The following is a 23,402-nucleotide window of genomic DNA, read 5'->3' as shown; positions in this document are numbered from 1 at the left end:
TTTAGGGATTGACAGTGCCGAAAGCTGAAAAAACATCCAAAAGAAGCCAAAGAAGCCAAAAAAATCATTTTCTTAATCAGTATTTTTATTTATTTAGTTTTTTTAGTTTTTTGTCTTGTCAAAAAATGGAAACATCCTTAAAACAAGATAAATTTACTTGAGAAAGAAAATTGCATAAAAAATATATGTATATATATATATATATATATATATAAATTCAGTGAATATATCTTGAATTAAGTAATTTTTTTCTCATCCCATTGGCAAATTTTATTGTTGTTGTAGGAAAGCAGTTTCAGAGTCATTTGGTTTGAAACTTGATTGATTGGGGTCAAGTAAGTTATTATTGATATGAAAGGTTAACGTTATTTAAATACAGTACATTCCAGCATCTGATGTGACAGCTTAATTAGACTAGAATATGTTGACAACAAGACGAAAGTTCAGGCAAGTACTCGTGGCGAAAAAGGGAGGAGAATGTTTTGTCTTGTCCAAAAAGTTTATTCATTATCATGATGTTACTTGAAATACAGCTTAAGGCAAGTCTGTAACCACATATTTAGGATTGGGGGGGACTAATCATAATAGTTTAAGAATTGGCCATTGAAAACCCCATACTGGTCAAAAATGAATGTGAATATTTTAGTAGGAGTTGTATCAGTGGTCTATGGTGTCTATTAAAGGAAAGTTCTGAGTTAAAGAAATATTCAGGTTTAATACAAATTAAGCTCAGTCGACAGTATTTGTGGCATAATATTGATTACCACAAAAACAAATTTTGACTTGCCCCTACTTTTCTTTAAAAAAAAGCAAAAACCTGGGTTACAATAAGGCACTTACAATGGAAGTGAATGTGGGCCAATCCGTAAAGGTTAAAACACTCACTGTTTTAAAAGTATCGCAACAAGTCATAAACTATATGTGTTAACATGACTTATGTGTGATAAAATCGCTTACTAACCTTTTCTTTGTAAAGTTATAACCAATTTTACAACTTCGATGCCATGACGTTGTAATGTCAACAAACCCTAAAACCCTAAAATGACTGTAAAAATTATGATTTAAACAACTTTACAGCTCAAATAATACATGAGTTCTGTAATGTGTTAAAGTGCTTTTATAAAATTATAAGCATAACATTTCTGCCTTTGGTTTGGTTGCCTCTGCCTCACTGTAACCTCGATTTTTGCTTTTTTTTTTTTTTTTTTTTTTTAAAAGAAAAGAAGGGACGAGTTAAAATAATTTTTTGTGGTAATCAATATTATGCCACAAATGTCGATTGAGCTTAATTTGTATTGAACCAGGAATATTCCTTTAGGCTCAATCGACAGCATTTGTGGCATAATGTTGATAACCACAAAAAATTATTTTGACTCGTCCCTCATTTTATTTAATTTATTTATTTTAAAGCAAAAATCACGTTTACAGTAAAAAGGCACTTACAGTTGAAGTTAATGGGATCAGCCCATAAATATTAAAATACACACAGTTTCAAAAGTATAGCTAAAAGACATAAACATTTTACTGGATGTGTTAACAAGATTTTAGTATGATAAAATTGCTAATTGACCTTATCTGTTTTAAGTTATATTCAGTGTTATACCTTTGTTGACAACATAACACTGGTTAACCCTGTAATCTGATAAACTTTGTAATGCCTGTAAATTGTACATGCTAAAATAATGTTTGTAGCCATACATTTGAAACAGTGTGTATTGTTACATGTATGGACTGGCCCCATTCACTTCCATTGTAAGTGCTTCACTGTAACCCAGGTTTCTTTTTATATGCATATGTGTGTGTGTGTGTGTGTATATATAGAGAGAGAGAGAGAGAGAGAGAGAGAGAGAGAGAGAGTGAGAGCGAGAGAGAGAGAGAGAGAGAGAGAGCGAGAGGAGAGAGAGAGACTGGGGACGCATCAAAAATATTTTTGTGGTTATCAATATTGTGCCACAAATGTTGTCGATGAGCTTAACTTGTATTGAACATGAAACACTCCTGTAAGTTTTCAGGTGGTCACGTTCCTGACTGTTTGAGTTTTTACCAATAAGTAAGAAGAAAACTGTAAGATTTTTCCATATTTCGTACTTATATTCATAACTGCATATATTCATAATTTTTGTTCATGTTTACGCAGGAAAATTGATATAAATCCCTTATTAAAATTTTCCACAGACACCCATTTCCAAAAGTTTTCAGCCACTGTAGCAAAAAGGACCTGGACAACTACTTCCAGAAGGGAGGGGGAATGTGTCTGTTCAACATGCCTAACATGAAGGATCTGGTTGGGGGCAAGAGGTGTGGAAACGGCTTTGTAGAGGAAGGGGAGGAATGTGACTGTGGAGAACCAGAGGTGATTTGTGCCTAAATTAATTATTGAATGGAATTACTTATTGATTTAGAGAATATTGATTTGGACCAATCATGATTGAATCATTTTCAGAGAACAGTAGAGGGTTTGTTATACATATAATAAATCAAAATTTGATCTGTTTGGTTAAAATGGATTACCATTGATTGTGCCGCATTTTCATGACTTTATTTATTCATGTAATGTTTTATTAGGAGCTTTGTCTAACCAACAAAAGTTTACTTTTAGAAGTTTTCTTTTACCAGCCCGATGGCAGATCAATGCTTGCAAAGCTGAAAAATGGCATACCAAAGAGTGACAGTTGAAACTGTATACATTTTATGTCTGCTTGCTAGTCAGGTGTGTGTGTGTGTGTGTGTGCGTGTGTTTGTGTGTGTGTGTGTGTGTGTGTGTGTGTGAGAGAGAGAGAGAGAGAGAGAGAGAGAGAGAGAGAGAGAGAGAGAGAGAGAGAGAGAGAGAGAGAGAGGAACGTCCCACCTTGTTGTAAAGCTGTGTTTGACAGGCTGTTATTGCGCATATTATGGCTGGGTGATTTGCCATCTGGTGTAGGTAGACTGAGGTAGTGTCTGTATCCTAGTCAATACATAGACACTTGGACTCCTGTTATGGATTTTACTTGCTGCCAAAAGCACATTCATTGAAACAATACCTCAGCTCACATTTCAGAAAAAGCTAGTTTGCAGTATCGAATGGAAACCTGTTATTATACACCTTTGTACTAGCCTTTTAATCCAAACCACTCTCATCCATCAGGCCTCTCTACTTTCACGATACACAAAAATAGATTGGACAGTGCAAGGCCTGTCATGTATGCATGTCTTTTGTATTGTACTTACCAAATCAAACCATTTATTTATTCCTGGTGTAATAATCATAGCTGTCATTTGCACTTGATGTGCATGGCTCTAAAATGATATCAAGCATTGGTTGATGTCTGTGTGTTTGTGTGACGGAGAGATAGAGAGAGTTTGTGTGTGACAATGAGAGTGAATTTGTGTGTGTGTGTGTGTTTGTGTGTTGTTCCTCCTCATTAAACACACAAAAACACACCACACACACACTTCCTCCCTTAACCTTGTTAATTTTCAGCTGTGGGGTCGTCAGAAGCCTCTACAGTGTATACATCAGTGTCATGCATGTCAAACATTTTTACATGCATCCATTACCCTGTTCAGTTTTTCTCCTCTATTAATTCCTTTCCACACTTCAGTCATAGCATGCATGCAGGTGTTTATGGCTCAAAAGTCCAATTGTGAAAATGCTGCTATGCAAGTTTCAAAGCCTGATGATCCATGTTATCCCAGCAAGATGAAAATGTCCCAATTAGCTTCTTGTTTGTTTCAATGGAAGCAAGAAAATCGTACTCTGACTTATCGTACTTAAGGAATTAGCTTGGTCAATGTCACAAATTTACTTGATTTGATTCGTGACCTGGAATAATATATCAATTCGTATATTTCAAATGCAATGTCCATTTTGCTTACATATGAAATAAAAAATCTCTCAGCTAATGCTGTTAATTATAAAGGAAGCTTCTAACCTGCTAAGTACAGGACAATTCTAAAATGCTCATTTTATAAATTATATTTTCATCAGTTTTTTATTATAATAGTCAAATTTTAGATTTGAAAAATGTTCAAATTCAATGTATTCCACCAATAAATGTCAATTGCATATATTATATTGCATATATATTTTTTGTTACATGTTTATTGATTACATGCATAATTTTTATTATTTACAATATTTACATTGATATGTAGAACACATGCAAAATCGTACTGTCTCTTTAAAACTACCAGTGTTGTGCCGAACCTGACTCCCCGCCAGATTCGCACTCCCCGCTACCTGATTGATCCCTATCCCTAAAGCACACCCTTACCCCCACCCCTAACCATAGTAGGGAGTCATTGGTCCCTATCCCTAAAGGTCACCCTTACATCTACCCCTAAACATAACCATACTAGGGAGTCAAAAATTGGCACAACACAGGCATCAGTCAGTGAGCACAACGAGAGAGAATGCATTTCTTTAGCGCATCTGTGCTATGTGTGATTAGAATTAAATGTTGCTTTTTTGTTGTTTGTATTTAATCAACAACTGACTGTACAACTTAAAGGGTATTACAAGAGACATTATTCAGTGACAAATGGATTGCATGGATCTTGTCTTTTGACACGAATTACACAGAACGAGTCAAAGCAAACCTTTACTCTCAACATGCAGTGAAAAGATCTCGCTGCTGAACTTCTTCACCATTATACTACTAAATCACTGGTGAGTGAAATCTGAAAGTATACCAGGCAGTGGCTAATCGCAGACATTTTTACTCCCATAGCATTTGGTCGCATATGCAAGTGATTTACTCACTTTGTAGAGGGTTGCCGTATAGATTAAAAGATCGATCTTGGGATTTAAGAATCGATATCGAGATTGTTCAAATGAAGATTGCGATGCATTGGAAAATTTATATTTTTACCCAGTCCTACAAAAAATAGTGCAGAATCTTAATTCTATATTCATTTAACATCATAATGTTTCTTTTTTGAAAATGTTCAGAATCCTAAGATCCCTAGGTTTAAATTTGATTTTGAATCATAGATTTTCAATGTGGCATTTTGAACCCTTCTGCATGAACCACTGTATGCGTGTGTGCATATGTGTGCATTCATAACGTGCACTAAGTGAATGACTGTAAGTTCAGGGCCATATGTTGACTTGCTTTGGTAGCCTTTATTGAAAGTGGCTTGTGTGTGTGTGTGTGTGTGTGTGTGTGTGTGTGTGTGTGTGTGTGTGTTTCTGTCTCCCGCAGGAATGCACCAATGATTGCTGCCACCCCAGCAATTGCACCTTGAAGGCAGAAGCACAATGTGCCCACGGGGTCTGCTGTGAAGACTGCAAGGTGCCTTACTATTTATCTGTCTATTTATTTCTCTCTCTCCCGCTGCTTCTCCACTCTGACTCTTACTTAGTATGTTTCTTATAAACACATTTTCACACTAGTCTGCCCACCTTCCGCTTTCTCCACTCCACTCATCAAAGTCCTCCAGTCTCCTTATCATGCCCTCTGTCCACAGCTGAAGCAGGCAGGCACTATGTGCCGTGGTCCAGCTGGTGCCTGTGATCTACCAGAATACTGCACAGGAGGTTCTCCCTACTGTCCTGCTAACGTTTACCTGCTAGACGGGTCATCCTGTCAGTATGGTCATGCTTACTGCTACAATGGCATGTGTCTGACCCATGAACAACAATGCCTGCAGCTGTGGGGCTATGGTGAGAAACGAAATGCTGTTTTAGGTAGTGGTCGACCGATATATCGCAGATGCTGATAAATTGGACGATATTAGGAATTTTGAAATGATTGGCATCAGCCAATCACTATCTCGTTTAAACAGATTTAATTCACAAACCTCACGAAACTTGATCAAAAATCTGTTTTCTTCCTGTGGAGCACCCATATAATAGTTTTATAATTGGCTTGATCAAAACTGTGTCCCTCTGACTCACGAATGTTGCGCGACGGTCTTGTAATGAGTGTCTGTGACACTCTAAGCAGGTGATCCGGGCCGTGTCAAGTGGAAGTGGTCAGTAGATTGCTGCTCTCGCTGGATCCACACAAGAGCAGTAGAGCAACTTAAAAGTGAAGGCACTTCACCTGCGCTATAAGTAAATGTCATATTCATTGTGCACTGTATGTACAATTAGTTTGATTCTGTCTTTTGTGAGAAAATGTGATTGCTAATGCAAATCTGTGATTGCTGGACTACTGTGTGCACTGTTGTTATTTCAATTGCTAAAGTGGGAAGACTAAACAGAAACCAGAGAGAACTGCTATCAACTATCTAAAACACAGAATCTTATTTTTTAAATATATATATATATTTGTATTTTTACAAAGTTAAAACTTTATGGGAAAGTTTGAGTAAATATATTGCTAAATAAAAGTTAATAAATGTTTTAGCAAATTTATGTATATGTTATTTATCGGCCACCCTGCTCTCTGGATATCAGCATCGGCCATTAAAAAACCCATATCGGTCGACCTTTAGTCTTAGGGGCTGTTCACAAAGGATGTATTCTTGTGTTCAAAAACACAAGAATTCAAAAGGGAAAATAATAGATGGACTCAAGAACGCATACTGTGTGAACAGCCCTTTACTCTGTGGTTGTGCTTTTAGTTTCCTGGTAAATTAAGTAACATTTACAGCATCCAGTTCAAGATTTATTTTGTTACCAAAGGAGTAAGTAAGTTCATATTAAGGTTGTTTTTAGTTTTGAGTATAATAACGCTGAAGTGTTTGCATAAATATCTGGCATCTTAGTCATCCGGTTTACTCCTCAGTTGGCAATTGAAGAGTCTCATAAATTAAGAAATACAGTTCTCGGTGTTGCTTCATGCATTTAATGTACTTGTGCACTTCGATTACATTTAAAGGATGACAGCCATTCCAAAAAAGTACTGTAGCAGTACCAGGGTTGAAGCAACCATTATAACTTTTATACATCATACTTTTAGAAATCCCAAAGTTTGTCCTTCTCACTTTTTGAAAAGTAATAATTATTTTTTTTAATGTGTTTTGCTTAGTCAAAGTGCAATAAAACTAGCTGCATAAAATGATAACTTTAGACCAAGAAGCAGTTATCCTATTATGGCTAGCACTCACCTTCCTTAGAGCAAATCAGTTGGCCAAATGTTAAATACCCTAATTAATATTCATGAGCCAACCTGATAAAATAAAATAAATAAAAATAAATAAAAAAACTTGGATAAAAGTAATTAATTATTTATTTATTCATTTACCATAATATTTACATGGTATTTCATGGCACTTCAAAGAATACCATGGTATTACGATGAAAAAAAAAAAAAAAACGTGCAACTATCAAGGCACATGTTCCAAAAAATACAGTAATACCATGGTATTTTTTTACTTTTTTGTAAGTGAAATGAATTTCCCTTTCATTTATCCTTAGACAAACCTTTCAAAACAAAGTTTTTGAATCCTAATTGAGCCCTTTCTGCATTAAGTCAGCACTAATGATCAAATGCTGCTTGATGTTGATTATTTAGCGAGAGCTCATGGAGGTTGGCTGTACACCTCTAGTGTGTTCTGGGCTCACATCCAGTCAGGCTTTTTGGCTGTCAAAGAGACACAGATCAGAGTAGACATACAGTACTTTGTTATTTGTGGGGTGGGGTGTGGTGGTGTAGGGAGGGCATTTTTGATATTCAGTGCATGTAACAGATATTATCTTATTTCATATCATGCTGTACATTGATCATCTCATAGTTTATTGGTCTATTTGAGATTATTGGATTATTTGTACATGCAGAATAATAATATGGTATTAAGTGTCAAACATATTTAACATATTCATTAAAACTCTGTTTGCTCACTTGAAACCTATATGCTAATTATCTCTACCTAAATATCAGCAGCTGGAATAAAACCAGCTGGCTAGTTTTACATTCACACAGTGGGTCTGTTTCAGTCCCTGACTGGAAATGGCATTTCTCTGAGATAACGTGGATTTAACTAAGTGAATTTGTTCAGGCGCGCAGCCGGCACATGATGCCTGTTTTCAAGATGTGAACGCGGCAGGGAACGCCTTTGGAAACTGCGGCAAGGACAGTCATGGCAACTACGTGAAGTGTGAGAAAAGGTGAGGTGGTATTTTTCCATTTTGACCACGTAGTGTGCTTCCTGTGAAAGGATTTGCTGACTTGACTTTAGTGAAGTTAAACCTGCAATTCCAAAGAGCTTTTATCTTTAAGCACACTTATTTCTCTTGTGACTCAGTCTATATATTTACAAAGACCAAACTAAATCAGTTTACAGTAAGCACTGCAGAACTGGGAGTTTGGAACTGTATTGTTATAAACTTCTCTAAGACAGACATGTTTTCTGCATTTTAAATTATTGTTTTGTAAGAATGATTCATTATTCTTAAAACAAATGTGAATATATTTAAAGGTGAAGTGTGCAATTTCTGCGCCAGTAGTTTTACCAAATAAAATGTTTTCAAACAGGTTTCCCAAACACCACCCCATCTACTATTGGTCAGATAGTATGCGATAGTATTTTGATATCCAAAAAACTAGAAACAACACCTTTAAAATGATAGTTCACTCAAAAATGATACTTCTCTCACCACTTACTCAACCTCATGCCGTCTCAAACTCATATGACTTTTCTTTCTTCTGCAAAACACACACAAAGATATTTTGTAGGATGAATGATGCTTTTTTGTCCATACAATATAAGTCAGTGGGGTCCAAAATGTGCCAAGGAGACTGCGAATGTTAAGATTTATAGTGCATAAGGACTTAAATGTTAAACTGATTGTATGGCTTCAGAAGACATGGACTGAACCACTCAAGTCATATGGATTAGTTTTATGCTGCCTTTATGTCCTTTTTGGAGCTTTAAATTTTGAACCCCATTGACTTAAATTTTATGGACAAACAGACATGATATATCCTTTAAAAGATCTTTGTTTGTATTCCACAGGAGAAAGAAATTCAAACGAGTTCGAGACAGCATGAGAGTGAGTAAATGATGAGAGAATTATCATTTCTGGGTTAATTTTCCCCTACAGTATTTATTATTATTTAAGAAGACATTATTTAAGAAGTTAGTTTTTTTTAGTTTTTTTAATTATTTTTTTTAATCATACTATTATCGTATTTGCTTTCGCCATGGCTGAATTTATGCCCAAATTTTTGCAGGCAAAGATGACTAGTGATCTCTGAGGCCTATAATTGATTCCTAATGCTCATCTAATATTATGCATGTTTCCTAACCCTCATATCAAATCTCTTAACAGTGATGCCAAATGCGGCAAAATACAGTGTCACAGTGCTGCCAAGAAACCAAAGGGCACCAACGCTGTGTCCATCGACACCACCATACGTACAGATGGCATTGAAGTGAAATGCCGGGGCACGTATGTTTATAGCACCCAGGACGGGCAGGGTGATCTGCCAGACCCCGGACTTGTTATGACTGGCACCAAATGTGGAGAGTGGAAGGCAAGTTTGTGCTTGATGTTTTGTCAGTAAAATTATGTGTAATTTGTTTTCTGCTGTACTAAGGTTCAATTGGTATTGTTTCAGGTGTGCAAAGACCGGCGATGTCAAAATGCATCTTTCACTGAGTTAGAAACCTGCATTGCCCGTTGCCATGAGCATGGGGTAAGATCTCATATCAGATGTTGTACTGAATATCTGAACTGAATAGCATGGCTATGATTTGGCTGTAGCCATGAGGCCACAGGTAATCACAGCCTTGCTAATTTTCACAGCATGATTGTGAGTTTGGGATATTGCTTTAATGCAACAATGCTATAAACAGCAAGTACATTTTGAGTAACTTACATTTAGACACAATAGCGCTCCGCTAATGAAAATAGTTCCAAAATGAAGCCAAAAGCACGATCAACCATTGCATGTCTGCAACCACAAGTTCACAGCAACTGTGCCATATGGGACAGGGCTAATGTCTTAACTTTGCAGTGGGTGACATTTTCCTGCAAAGACATTTTTGATTATTTGGTCATGACCAATAGTAAATCAACTTTTTTGAGAAAAGCAGAGTTCAAACTGTACTAAAGTAAAGAAACATTAAAATGTTAATATTTTAAACAAATTTACAATGTGAAAAAAAAAAAAAAAAAAAAAAAAAAAAAACAGAAAAATTGGTAATGAAAGTATTTGTTTAAAAGAACTAGAGATGCAAAAAGTTTTTTTTTTGTTGTTGTTTTTTTTTTTATTTTTTATAAATCATTCAAATGCTTTACACAGATTATACCAAATAAAAGCTACACTTTAGTATTTCTTCTCATTCTGAGTTCCTCTTTAACCCACACTGACTCATTGTGGATTTCACACCTCTTAATCCCTTAAAACCCCCCTCTGGGTCGCTCATCTCCCGACACATACTGCCTCTAATAGAAACCAGCACTTTTCTTTTATTAGCAGAGCTATAGCATTTGATTTGTGGATTTTCTGGTCAAATAGTCGTAAACAGCCTCCGAGCGGTATAAACTCCAATCCTGTCTTTCTTAATCCCTTTGCCCTCTCTCTGTCTCACTCTTTTGTCAGCTTTTCTTTTATTTCTTTATTTCTTTCTTATTTACCCAGTCGCTTTTCGAAAGGGCAGCCGAATACGACAGGTCTTTGAGGGGAGATTAGAGATTCAAAAAGTGCTTTTTTTATTTTTCATTTGCATTATCATTTGATTCTTATTGATTGTATGGCTTAGGGAAGTGTGTGGATGGTGAATAAAGTGAGTGATTGGGGTATTTGCACTCAGCACATTTTCTCTCCTTTCTGCTCCTGTCTTGCCTCTGGGATAGATTGAAGCGTGTAAAATATTCTATGTAAAAAAAAAAAAAAAAATCCATTAAGATGAAAGTCAGTATAAATTCTGTATTTGCCCTATGCTCTAAAAGACTTGTAGAAAACCATTCCTTGCAGTTGTTGCAAGGAAAACGAGGATAGGTAAATGGTAGCATATGGTTCTGATTCACCCAAAATGTTAAATTCTGTCAACATTTACTGACACTCATGTCTTCCAAACCCATATGACTTTCTTCTGTGGAACACAAAGGTATTATGTAGCAAAATGTCAAGATTGATCATTTTTACACAACAAAGGTGGAAAGTAATTGGGGCTGTCAACCTTCAAAATTTATTATAAAAAAAGCATCATGTAAGTATCATAAAAATAGTCCATATGAATTATGCACTACATTGAGTCTTCTGATGCTATAAAAATTTCAGTCGTTAATCGCTGACAGTCTTAGTGTAGCTAAGTGCCTTTTTGCTTGACATCATGGGAAAATCAAATAAAATTAGCCAAGACCTCAGAAAAAAAATTGTGGACCTCCACAAGCCTGGTTCATCCTTGGGAGCAATTTCCAAACACCTGAAGGTACCATGTTCATCTGTACAAACAATAGTACGCAAGTATATACACCATAGGACCATCGTACTGCTCAGGAAGGAGACACATTCTGTCTCCTAGAGATGAACGTAGTTTGGTGCAAAAAGTGCAAATCAATCCCAGAACAACAGCAAAGGACCTTGTGAAGATGCTGGAGGAAACAGGTAGACAAGTATCTATATCCACAGTAAAACGAGTCCTATATCGACTAGGGCTGTCCCCTGACAGTCGACCAAAGGTTAGTCAATGAGAAGAGAATTGTTCGACCAAGTTTTGATTGGTCGCAGAAAAACTCCACATAAAAACGACAAACACCGGTATTACCACTGGTTGGACGCTAGGTGGTACTATGGGGTAATTTTCATTAAGCAGGGTTAGGGTTAAGCCTACACAATAAAGCAAGACACCTTGATTTCAAACTTAAAACTTTATTTTTTATTTATTTTAACAAAAAATTAAAATGAAACTGGAAAAAAAATGAGTGCAATTAAAATGTGTGTTGTTCAACTTTTTGAAAGATGGTTTTACAACTTGTCAACATCTCTCTGGCAAAGAACCTACCAGTCAGGTATTTAGTTATCTGGGAAAATACATCATGTGTGTGAATAAATTCGTTTTGTTCCATCCTTCACGATATATATATATATATATATATATATATATATATATTGCAAAATCCAATTACATCGGCAACCCCTGGGCTGAGGGATCGGTGAATATTCTTGCTTTAGTGATTTTGCATTGAAAATTAAATTAACATATTTAAAAAACGAAAAACTTAAATCAAATACATTTCTAAATTCAAATTGCACACCAAACAAAATGAAAAAGCAATTAAAATAATGAAGTGATAAAAGAAAAATATATATATATATATATATACACCATTCCATTTACCGTCAGGCAAGAATCCGTCTTAACATCATGGTGGAAAATTACTTACACAAATGAAGACATAAAAACAATTATAAATGTAAAAATAATAATTATAATGATGATGATAATTACTGAAATATAAATCATGGTTCGAGGTGAATGTGTTTTTGTATTATTTTATGATTTAATCACAGATGTATAGGCTGCAGAGTTGGTCACAATAAACCGCTCTGTGGAAATAAAGTGAACTGAACTCAAAGCACCTCCTGAGCTGAGATGTCTGAGGTCATTTGCAGCACTCATAGATGAAAAAAAAATAAAAAATTCGGAAGACAGACACAAAGAAAGAGTGAGAACCTTTTAGATGCACGTGTTCCACGAGACTGCACGCCTCCGTATCAGCGCGTTATACATGCGCATAGACGGCTTTTCTGTCATCTGTTCTTAATAATATAATAAAGTGTTTCTACAAGCGCGTCTGTGTGCTACGGGGCAAATAAATTTGTAATATTAATTTTATAATAATAGCCTAATAATAATAATAATTTAATACATTGGAAAATGAGCCAAATATCGTCTTGACATCGTCAAAGGCATCAGCTATTGCCGATCACTCTGACCATCATCGATTCCCGAGATCATCATCTGTCGGCACAACCCTAATGTGCATTTCTCTCTATAAATTAACAAAATGTTCAGACAGTCTGCTTGCTGGTTTTTCCGACACATTCAGAATCATTACCGCTTTCGCCAGTGTCACTGCGGCTCGCTTCGTGCGTGCGCTTGTAAAATTTATATTTTAAAGGCTCATTATTACGGTTTAGTATTTCTCTGTAATGTAGAACAGTGTTAGCAATGTTACTTATAACATTCTTTCTCAGCCCTGGAACTCAAACCATATAAAAATATATTCAAGTAATTAAATGAATATCATAAACGTGCGACTAGTCGACTAATGGCTTAAATTAACTCCTAATAGTCGACTTGGAAGATATTTGGTTGGGGGCAGCCCTAATATCGACATAACCTGAAAGGCTGCTCTGCAAGGAAGAAGCCACTGCTCCAAAACCACCATAAAAAAAACAGACTACAGTTTGCAAGTACACATGGGGACAAAGATCTTCCTTTCTGGAGAAATGTCCTCTGGTCTGATGAAACAAAAATTGAACTTTTTGGCCATAATGACCATCATTATGTTTAGAGGAAAAAGGGTGAGGCTTGCAAGCTGACGAACACCATCCCAACCGTGAAGCACGGGTATGGCAGCAACATGTTGTGGGGGTGCTTTGCTGTAGGAGGGAGTGGTGCACTTCACAAAATAGATGGCATCATGAGGAAGGAAAATTATGTGGATATATTGAAGCATCATCTCAAGACATCAGCCATGAAGTTAAAGCTCGGTCGCAGATGGGTCTTCCAAATGGACAATGACCTCAAGCATACCTCCAAAGTTGTGGCAAAATGGCTTAAGGACAACAAAGTCAATTTATTGGAGTGGCCATCATAAAGCCCTGACCTCAATCCAATAGAAAATTTGTGGGCAGAACTGAAAAAGCATGTGTGAGCAAGGAGGCCTACAAACCTGACTCAGTTCCACCAGTTCTGTCTGGAGGAATAGGCCAAAATTCCAGCAACTTATTGTAAGAAGCTTGTGGAAGTCTACCCAAAACATTTGACTCAAGTTAAACAAATTAAAGGCAATGCTACCAAATATTAACAAATTGTATTTAAATTCTGACCCACTGGGAATGTGAAGAAATAAAAGCTGAAAAAAATAATTCTCTCTACTATTATTCTGACATTTCACATTCTTAAAATAAAGTAGTGATCCTAACTGACCTAAGACAGGGAATGTTTTCTACAATTAAATGTCAGGAATTGTGAAAAACTGAGTTTAAATGTATTTGGTTAAGGTGTATGTAAACTTCTGACTTCAACTGTAAAGCAACAGAGTGAATGGACACTTAAGAGTATTTGAGTAGATTTGATTCCTTTTGTAGACTAAATAAACAAAACAAAAAAATGCATTACATGTTCTTGGAAAATGTCTCTACACGAACGATCATACAGATGTAGGTAAATTTGCACCAGCTTGCTAATAACTGCATGCCGATGTGATCGTGTTGACTGATTTTAACTGACTGAACGCTGTGAATGGGTATTAGCTGTAGGCCTCAAGGTAGGTGGAGCTCCAGCTCACACCTACCGATGATGTGGACCAATTGCAGTAAGAAGGTGTTTAGCAGCCGGTAAGAAGTTTTACTAAAAGTTCGCCCTAGACGAGCTGTAACAAACCACCAAAACAAACACAAAAACACATTATTTTTGGCCAGATTTTGTTCTAAATGACGTCACACCCATTCGTTCTTCGATTTCGTATGAAAGATATCGGGGCCTTTACGATTAATTTAAATGTTCTGAATTGAACGCAAGGACAATCAAGATTTGGGAGCTATGGTGGAGAGGGAGATTTTTTGTAAATTACAATTTAAATTCCAGTGTTTTTCTCACACAAAGTTCTTAAATGGCTTCAGAAGCCATATGGACTACTTTTATGGTGCGTGTTTGTTATTGTATGGAAAAGAGAAGCATAAGCATTCTGCCTGACATTTCCTCTGGGTTTGGAATGACGTGAGGGTGAATAATTGATGACAGAACTTTTATTTTTAGGTAGACTATTACTTTAAGGTCAAGCACTTTTCAGTGCAAAAGGCATGTGACAGTTACACCCAAACCTTCCTGATTGAAATTCCCACTCTCCCTAATTAATATGAGCCATGTGTTGTTTTGCATGCAGGTGTGTAACAGTAATGGAAACTGCCACTGTAACCGTGGCTGGGCTCCCCCCTTCTGTGAGAAATCAGGCCTGGGGGGCAGTGTGGACAGTGGACCTGTACAGTATGACAGTGAGTTCACCTTCAGGCTTCAGTGGAAATGTGCCTCCACTCTCACTTTCTTCTCTTCAGTTTTTTTTTTTCATCCGTCTTATAAATAGATTTATTTGAGATTTTATCACTTGTTTGCTCTCTCTTTCTCAGTTTTTGTTTCTTTCTCTTTCTCTCTCTTTCTATCTCACACTTCTTATCAGGATCTCACCTTGACCCATTAATCTTCACTGTCTGGCTTTCTCTTCTTCCAAAATTCAGGCCAATGACGTCTTTGCATTATTGCAGAATTCCTGTAGCATATCTATGAATTCTAAATACATTAGAGTATTTATTAGTAACAGTCATTTCACTTAACATTTGACTGTGCCTGCCACACTTCGGAATCACATAGGCTGCTTAATACCTACTGCACTGTATACACTGAATACTGCCTACTACTTTTTTAAATAGTATGTGTGAAACAGTATGCAATATGCAACAATACATATTTTAAAAAGTAGTATGCTATATTGTTATCAAATGACCTCACTAAGTTAAATGTTTAATTCAGTGACTGGTAATAAAAGGGACTATTTTGCATGTCTAATCCATTTGTATGTAAAACTATGCCATTACTTTTGGCTGTGCAAACAAATAGTGAGTATTTGTAAAAGATGAAAATTCTCTGAACTTCACCAAACTATTTTTGCAATGACTTTTAAACAGCTGGTCTCAAGGTTATTTTTAATAAATAAATAAAGTCAGTTCCCCTCAAGTTCACAGAGGTGTCCTAGTAACTATTGTTCTATTGTTCTATCATTTAAAGCAAATTTTAAATGTTTTGTGGAATGTTTTTGCTTAAAGTGTTTTTGTGCTATCATTCTTAAAAATAACGCCACTTGGTGTGACATACATACATTTTTTAGTGTAGCTTAAGTGTCCCAATACTTTCTGGGGCCCCTGAACATACTATTTACATACTACATACACCAGAAATAGTAAGGGTAGTATTGTATGACATCATAGACATTATTCAAATAAAGGGTTAATGGAGTGCACACAGGATCTTACATCTATTATCCACAGTGGCATATATTTTGTAAGAACTTTTTTTTTTGTTATTGCTGTTGACCTCTGTCAAACGGTCTCTGTATGTTCTATATCTGTCCTCAGGTCAGGTGGGACTGGTTGTTGGGCTGCTCTTTGCTTTTTTAGTGCTTCTCCCTGCTGTACTTATTGCCTTCTACTGTATCAAGATAAAAAGCTCCTACTACCATAAGTGGAGAACACAGAGAGAGAAGAGCAAAGCCAGCAGGTATTACTGTTGCCACCCACACACACACATATGCACACACAGTGCTTTGACATAGAATTCAGACCCCTGCAATTTTTTTCCACATTTTTGTGTTATAAATGATATTCATGCCAGTTGACACTCAAACAACCACTTTTAAAATGTGAAAGTGGATTTATTAAAGTTTAGGAGTCTGCAAATGTATTCTTAATAGAAAACGAAATCTCTCATTTATATTAGTACCCTGTTCAGTGAGTTCATATTAAGCTCAGATATACTAACACCAACAGTCAAAATACTGGAGACACCTACTCATTCTTTATAAGTAGCATTGTCTACATTTTAAAATAATAGTCATCAAAACTATTAAATAACACTTATGGAAAAATGGGAATTACAGGTGCATCTCAATAAATTAGAATGTCGTGGAAAAGTTCATTTATTTCAGTAATTCAACTCAAATTGTGAAACTCGTGTATTAAATAAATTCAGTGCACACAGACTGAAGTAGTTTAAGTCTTTGGTTCTTTTAATTGTGATGATTTTGGCTCACATTTAACAAAAACCCACCAATTCACTATCTCAAAAAATTAGAATATGGTGACATGCCAATCCGCTAATCAACTCAAAACACCTGCAAAGGTTTCCTGAGCCTTCAAAATGGTCTCTCAGTTTGGTTCACTAGGCTACACAGTCATGGGGAAGACTGCTGATCTGACAGTTGTCCAGAAGACAATCATTGACACCCTTCACAAGGAGGGTAAGCCACAAACATTAATTGCCAAAGAACCTGGCTGTTCACAGAGTGCTGTATCCAAGCATGTTAACAGAAAGTTGAGTGGAAGGAAAAAGTGTGGAAGAAAAAGATGCACAACCAACCGAGAGAACCGCAGCCTTATGAGGATTGTCAAGCAAAATCGATTCAAGAATTTGGGTGAATTTCACAAGGAATGGACTGAGGCTGGGGTCAAGGCATCAAGAGCCACCACACACAGACGTGTCAAGGAATTTAGCTACAGTTGTTGTATTCCTCTTGTTAAGCCACTCCTGAACCACAGACAACATCAGAGGCATCTTACCTGGGCTAAGGAGAAGAAGAACTGGACTGTTGCCCAGTGTTCCAAAGTCCTCTTTTCAGATGAGAGCAAGTTTTGTATTTCATTTGGAAACCAAGGTCCTAGAGTCTGGAGGAAGGGTGGAAAAGCTCATAGCCCAAGTTGCTTGAAGTCCAGTGTTAAGTTTCCACAGTCTGTGATGATTTGGGGTGCAATGTCATCTGCTGGTGTTGGTCCATTGTGTTTTTTGAAAACCAAAGTCACTGCACCCGTTTACCAAGAAATTTTGGAGCACTTCATGCTTCCTTTTGCTGACCAGCTTTTTAAAGATGCTGATTTCATTTTCCAGCAGGATTTGGCACCTGCCCGCACTGCCAAAAGCACCAAAAGTTGGTTAAATGACCATGGTGTTGGTGTGCTTGACTGGCCAGCAAACTCACCAGAACTGAACCCCATAGAGAATCTATGGGGTATTGTCAAGAGGAAAATGAGAAACAAGAGACCAAAAAATGCAGATGAGCTGAAGGCCATTGTCAAAGAAACCTGGGCTTCCATACCACCTCAGCAGTGCCACAAACTGATCACCTCCATGCCATGCCAAATTGAGGCAGTAATTAAAGCAAAAGGAGCCTCTACCAAGTATTGAGTACATATACAGTAAATTAACATACTTTCCAGAAGGCCAACAATTCACTAAAAATGTTTTTTTTATTGGTCTTATGATGTATTCTAATTTTTTGAGATAGTGAATTGGTGGGTTTTTGTTAAATGTGAGCCAAAATCATCACAATTAAAAGAACCAAAGACTTAAACTACTTCAGTCTGTGTGCATTGAATTTATTTAATACACGAGTTTCACAATTTGAGTTGAATTATTGAAATAAATGAACTTTTCCATGACATTCTAATTTATTGAGATGCACCTGTATGTAGTGCCCAAAAAATGCCATTCCATGTACGGTCTGAAACGTAATCGTGTTCAGTCGCTGGACTGCAATTCCAAGTAAACGTCCCATTGCATTTCAAGGTATTGTAGGGAATAAGCGACTTTGTGACGGGGTATATTTACAACTGCCAGCATTCATCACCAATTATATGCAGGGAATTTGCATAATGGTTAGCTTATGGCTCTAAGCTTATGCCTGCGTCATTTTCCAGCCACTAATGCAAGGAATTTAGCTCAAAGGGAATATTATCAAAAGGGAAGTATCCGCTGTGGGCGTGGCTTGGGAGGCACTTAAGGCGGTTCTTAGGGGTTGGATCATACAGTATGCCTTATTCATCAAAAAATCCAAAGCATGAGAACATGTAGAGCTGGAAGGGAATATTAAAAGTGCCGAGGCAGAGCTGAAGCGCCGAATGTCATCTGATGGCCTCAGAGAACTGACCCAATTGAAATACAGATATAATACTATTTTGTCGTGGAAGGTGGAGTTTTGACTATTCAGGGCAAGTCAGTCATACTTTGAGTCAGGGGGAAAAAGCAGGGAAGCTTTTGGCTAGATATATAAAGCAGAGAGAATCTTTTTCTACCATTCCCTCAGTGAAATCAGCTGGTGGTGAAATTTTTACCTCGGCCATTGATGTTAATAATGCTTTTAAGGAATTCTATCTTGATGTTTAGAGTTCCACATCTTAGTCTACTGATGAAGATATTAGAAATTTTGTGGAACCATTAGAACTCCCTAAACTGATGACTGAGCAAAAAAATTATCTTGATTCTGAGATAACCTTGGAAGAGCTTGGAGAGGTAATTAAGGCAAGGCTCCAGGGCCAGATGGCTTTGCTGCTGATTTTTTTTAGATCTTATGCTACAGAACTGGCTCCACTTTTGTTAGAAGTTTATACGGAATCATTAAAGAATGGAAAGCTTCCGCCAACCATGACACAAGCCTGGATCAGTCTGATTCTTATAAGGGACAAAGATTCAAGTGAGTGTAAGAGTTGCTGTCCAATTTCCCTGATCCAGCTAGACATAAAAATATTGCAGATCTTTTGTCAATATCATGTGGTCAGTGGCAAATGATCAGACTCCGTTTGCTGCCATCTCACTTGATGCCAAAAAGGCGTTTGATATGGTAGAATGGGATTATCTTTTTAAGATTTTGGAAATGTGTTTGGGAATACTTTTATTGGATGGATTAAATTACTTTATAGACACACGGTAGCGGCGGTACAAACAAATGGATTAATTTCAGATTATTTTTCTCTGGATAGGGTTGCCCTCTTTCCCCATTATTGTTCTGTCTTGCCCTGGAACCATTAGCAGCCGCGATAAGAAGGGAAAATGATTTTTCAGGGGTGGAAGCTTTTGCTTTACGCAGATGATATTTTATTATTTGTCTCTGACCCCATTAGATCTATGCCTTGCCTCCACAGAATTATTAATTCCTTTTCTAAGTTCTTAGGATACAGAGTCAATTGGTCTAAATCCGAAGCTTTGTCTCTGACAGCGTACTGCCCAGTAACAGCTTTCTAGCCGGGTGCCTTCCAGTGGCCCAAACAGGGCATTAAGTATTTGGTCATTTTATTCCCAGCAAATTTGTCTGATTTAGTTAGAGTTAATTTTGACCCGTTAATAAAAAGGTTTCGAGCAATGTGGGCAGGTGGGCTTCATTACATTTATCTATGATTGGGAAGGTTAATGTTATTAAAATTAATTGTATTCCAAAATTTAACTACTTGCTACAATCTCTCCCTGTAGATGTCCCCCTCTCTTATTTCAAGCAATTTGATAGCATAGCGGAGTACTTCATTTGGAATGGTAAGCATCCTAGATTACATTTTAATAAGTTACATAGGCCGATTGACAAAAGTGGGCTAGGCCTACCCAAGATTTTGTTTTATTATTATGCATTCTGTCTCAGACATTTGGTTCACTGGTCGCTTCCACCTGAGAGAGCCTCTCCCTGGTTTTGTATTGAACAGGAAATTCTTGCCCCTATTTCGTCAATGCAAAGCCTTTCTATCAAACTAATCGGAGAAGTTAAGTTACACCCCGTTATCTTGCATTTACACTTGGTATAGACAAAAGTGTCCAGAGTGTTTAATTCTGACATTTATTTAAATGTTGCCTCAAGCACATGGCTGAATCTAAATTATGTATTAATTAGTCCCCTTTCTGCTGGTCAGAGTGGATTGTGAGGGGGTTGCTACACTCGGTGTCCTATATGAGTGTGGAGTGTTGAGATCCTTTGAAAATGTGGTTCAACATTTTGGGATTCCCATAGTTCAGTTTTTTTTATATTTACAGCTGCGCCACCTGCTCTGTACTATTTTTGGGAGTAGCATACACCCCACTAAAGTGGCAGACACTGTGGGAGTGGTGATTACTGCTTTTGGAAAAGGTCATGAGGCATCAGTGTATTACTCCCTGCTAATTCAGAGTCTGGGGGACGAAGCTTTAACTTCTATCAAAAGATTATGGGAGAAAGATTTAAACTTGTTATTGGAGGAGGGAGTGTAGGCTAGGATTTAAAAAAAACGTCAAGTCTGCATCTGGGGGGGCCTGGTTAGCTCAGCAAGTAAAGATGCTGACTACCACCCTTGGAGTTCCAGGGCATACTGAGTGAATCCAGCCAGGTCTCCTAAGCAACCAAATTGGCCCGCTTGCTTGGGAGGGTAGAGTCACATGGGGTAACCTCCTCGTGGTCGCTATAATGTGGTTCGCTCTCGGTGGGGCACGTGGTGAGTTGTGCATGGATGCCGAGGAGAATAGTGTGAAGCCTCCACATGTGCTATGTTTCTGCAGTAACGCGCTCAACAAGCCACTTGATAAGATGCGAGGGTTGATGGCCTCAGACACGGAGGCAACTGAGATTCCTCCTTTGCCACCCGGAATGAGGCAAGTCAATACGAGGACTTAGAGCACATTGGGAATTGGGCATTCCAAATTGGGGAGCAAAAGGGGAGGGAGGAAAAAAAAAGTCTGCATCTAGAGATGCAAGGGTGCGCCTTATGCAGTTACGCAAAGGGGGATGGTGGTAATTGTTGGGGGTAAGTATTGATTCTGTTTGTATATGTTTTGCTTTTCTTTGTTTAAAATATGAATCAATACAAAATATTTAATCACAAAAAAAGAATTAATCTTTAATCAAGATCAACGTCTTCGGCCAGCGATGAGTTGATCTGAAAATAATGTTAATTCATACAGTAATGCTACTTTCAGTGTGATTGAAAATAATATCACAAATAGATTTAAACAATGTTTATAAGCATGCAGCTTAGGATTGACAGATTTCTAGGGACCAGTATGATTTGATCAAGTACAGTCAAATTCTCTTTGAATACAAACAAGACTTTATTGCTAATCTACAACATCAAACTAAACTAACACACATAGACAAACAAAACATGCTGGTGAGTGAGCTGTAACAGAATGTGAATGGAAATGATCTGTAAAAGAGAAAATTGAACTTTGTGGAGTCTATAGACCATGCCCTGAGAACCATCGATACTTCATTTAGTATACCTTGATTTGCAGTCGGGTTACCCGAAGTATTTAAATAAAACACCAGCGCTTTCTAGCAAAATTCTGGAGGTTTATTTGCATTCATTGCGTTGCGTTGCTTTGGTTCTTTTGCTGGGTCCATAGAAAGTTCTTGTTGTGCTCTATCTATGTTTTGGGCCTCTGTTTAAGATCATGGATGCCAGATAGTTTGGTGCTGGAATGATCAGGTGGGGCTTTGAAGCAATTACTTTGACATTTTTGGAGAAGTCAGACAGGATGGAGTTTGAAAACTCCCACGATGCTGTTAAAGAGAACTCCTTTAGTATGCCGTGATTTGAGATCGGGTTACTCAAATTATATTAAAGAAAACACCAGATTTCAGCAAAAGTCTGGAGGTCTGTACTTGCATTGTGTGCGTTTTTTTTGTATTTGGGTCAAGAATTGTGAATGAGTGAAAAGCTTGATTCACTGTACTGAGGGAGTGAATAACTGAACAAGTGAGACATTTTGAAACCCTCTGCCTTGACCACTTTAGGCCCAACTGTGGTGTGGCATTCAGAATATACATTGGCAATAAAAAGTATGTGGACCCTTTGGAATGTTCTGGTTTTCTGCTATAATTGTTTATACAATGTGATCTCATCTTCATCAAAGTCACAAGTATAGACTTGCTTAAGCAAACAACACACAAATAATTATAATATTTAATGTCTTTAATGAACATATCCCATTAAACATTCACAGTTCTGTGGAAAAAGTAAGTGAAGTGTAAGTCAATTTATTAACTGGTCGATCCCCCGTTGGCAGCAATAACCTCAACCAAGCTTTTCCAGTAGCTGCAGATTAGACCTGCATAACATTCAGTAGGAATTTTCGACCTCTCTTCCATACAGAACTGCTTTAGCTCAGCCATATTCTTAGGAAGTCTGGTGTGAATGGAGGTCATTCCACAGCATCTCTATTGGATAAGGTCTGGGCTCTGATTGGAATTTTTTTTTTTTTTTTTAAGTCATTCTGTCATTGTCCTGCTGTATCACCCAACTTCTACATAGCTTCATCTGGCACACAGCCACCCTGACATTATCCTGTAGGATATCTTGATAAACCTGGGAATTCATTATTCCCTTGATGATGGCAAGTGGTCCAGGCCCCGAAGCAGCAAATCAGCCCAAAATCATGATGCTCCCTCACCCTACTTCACCGTTGGAATGATGTTTTCATGTTTCTATGCGGTGCCCTTTTTATGCCATACATTGTGCTGTGTGTTCTTCCCAAACAATTCAACCTTAGTTTCATCAGTCCACAAAACATTTTCCCAGTAGCATTGTGGAGTGTCAAGGTGGTCTTTTGCAATCTTTAGGCACACAGAGGCTTCCTTCGTGGTGTCCTGCCATGGACACCATGCCTGCTTAATGGTTTTCGTATAGTAGACTCATGAACAGAGATGTGAAGTAGTTCCAGTGATTCCTTCAGGTTTTTAGCTGTCACTCTAGTGTTCTTTTTGACCTCATTGCGCATTCTGTGGTGTGCCCTTTGAGTCA

General features: G+C 37.3%; 1 protein-coding gene across 1 annotated transcript in view; it reads left to right on the top strand.

Moving 5' to 3' along the window:
- Positions 1–23,402, top strand: part of LOC127416566 (disintegrin and metalloproteinase domain-containing protein 33-like) — a 187,335-nt gene that overhangs the window by 143,222 nt on the left and 20,711 nt on the right. Inside the window, exons 12-19 of the mRNA XM_051655992.1 lie at positions 2,176–2,353; positions 5,184–5,273; positions 5,449–5,644; positions 7,927–8,035; positions 9,200–9,404; positions 9,489–9,566; positions 14,993–15,101; positions 16,236–16,377. Coding sequence (XP_051511952.1) covers positions 2,176–2,353; positions 5,184–5,273; positions 5,449–5,644; positions 7,927–8,035; positions 9,200–9,404; positions 9,489–9,566; positions 14,993–15,101; positions 16,236–16,377 — 1,107 coding nt within the window. The remainder of the gene's footprint in view (positions 1–2,175; positions 2,354–5,183; positions 5,274–5,448; positions 5,645–7,926; positions 8,036–9,199; positions 9,405–9,488; positions 9,567–14,992; positions 15,102–16,235; positions 16,378–23,402) is intronic.

The sequence above is a fragment of the Myxocyprinus asiaticus genome, chromosome 2, assembly GCF_019703515.2.
Source record: "Myxocyprinus asiaticus isolate MX2 ecotype Aquarium Trade chromosome 2, UBuf_Myxa_2, whole genome shotgun sequence".
NCBI classification, from domain to species: domain Eukaryota; kingdom Metazoa; phylum Chordata; class Actinopteri; order Cypriniformes; family Catostomidae; genus Myxocyprinus; species Myxocyprinus asiaticus.
Note: the sequence above shows the minus strand (reverse complement) of the source record. Positions and strands in the feature narration are given on the sequence as shown.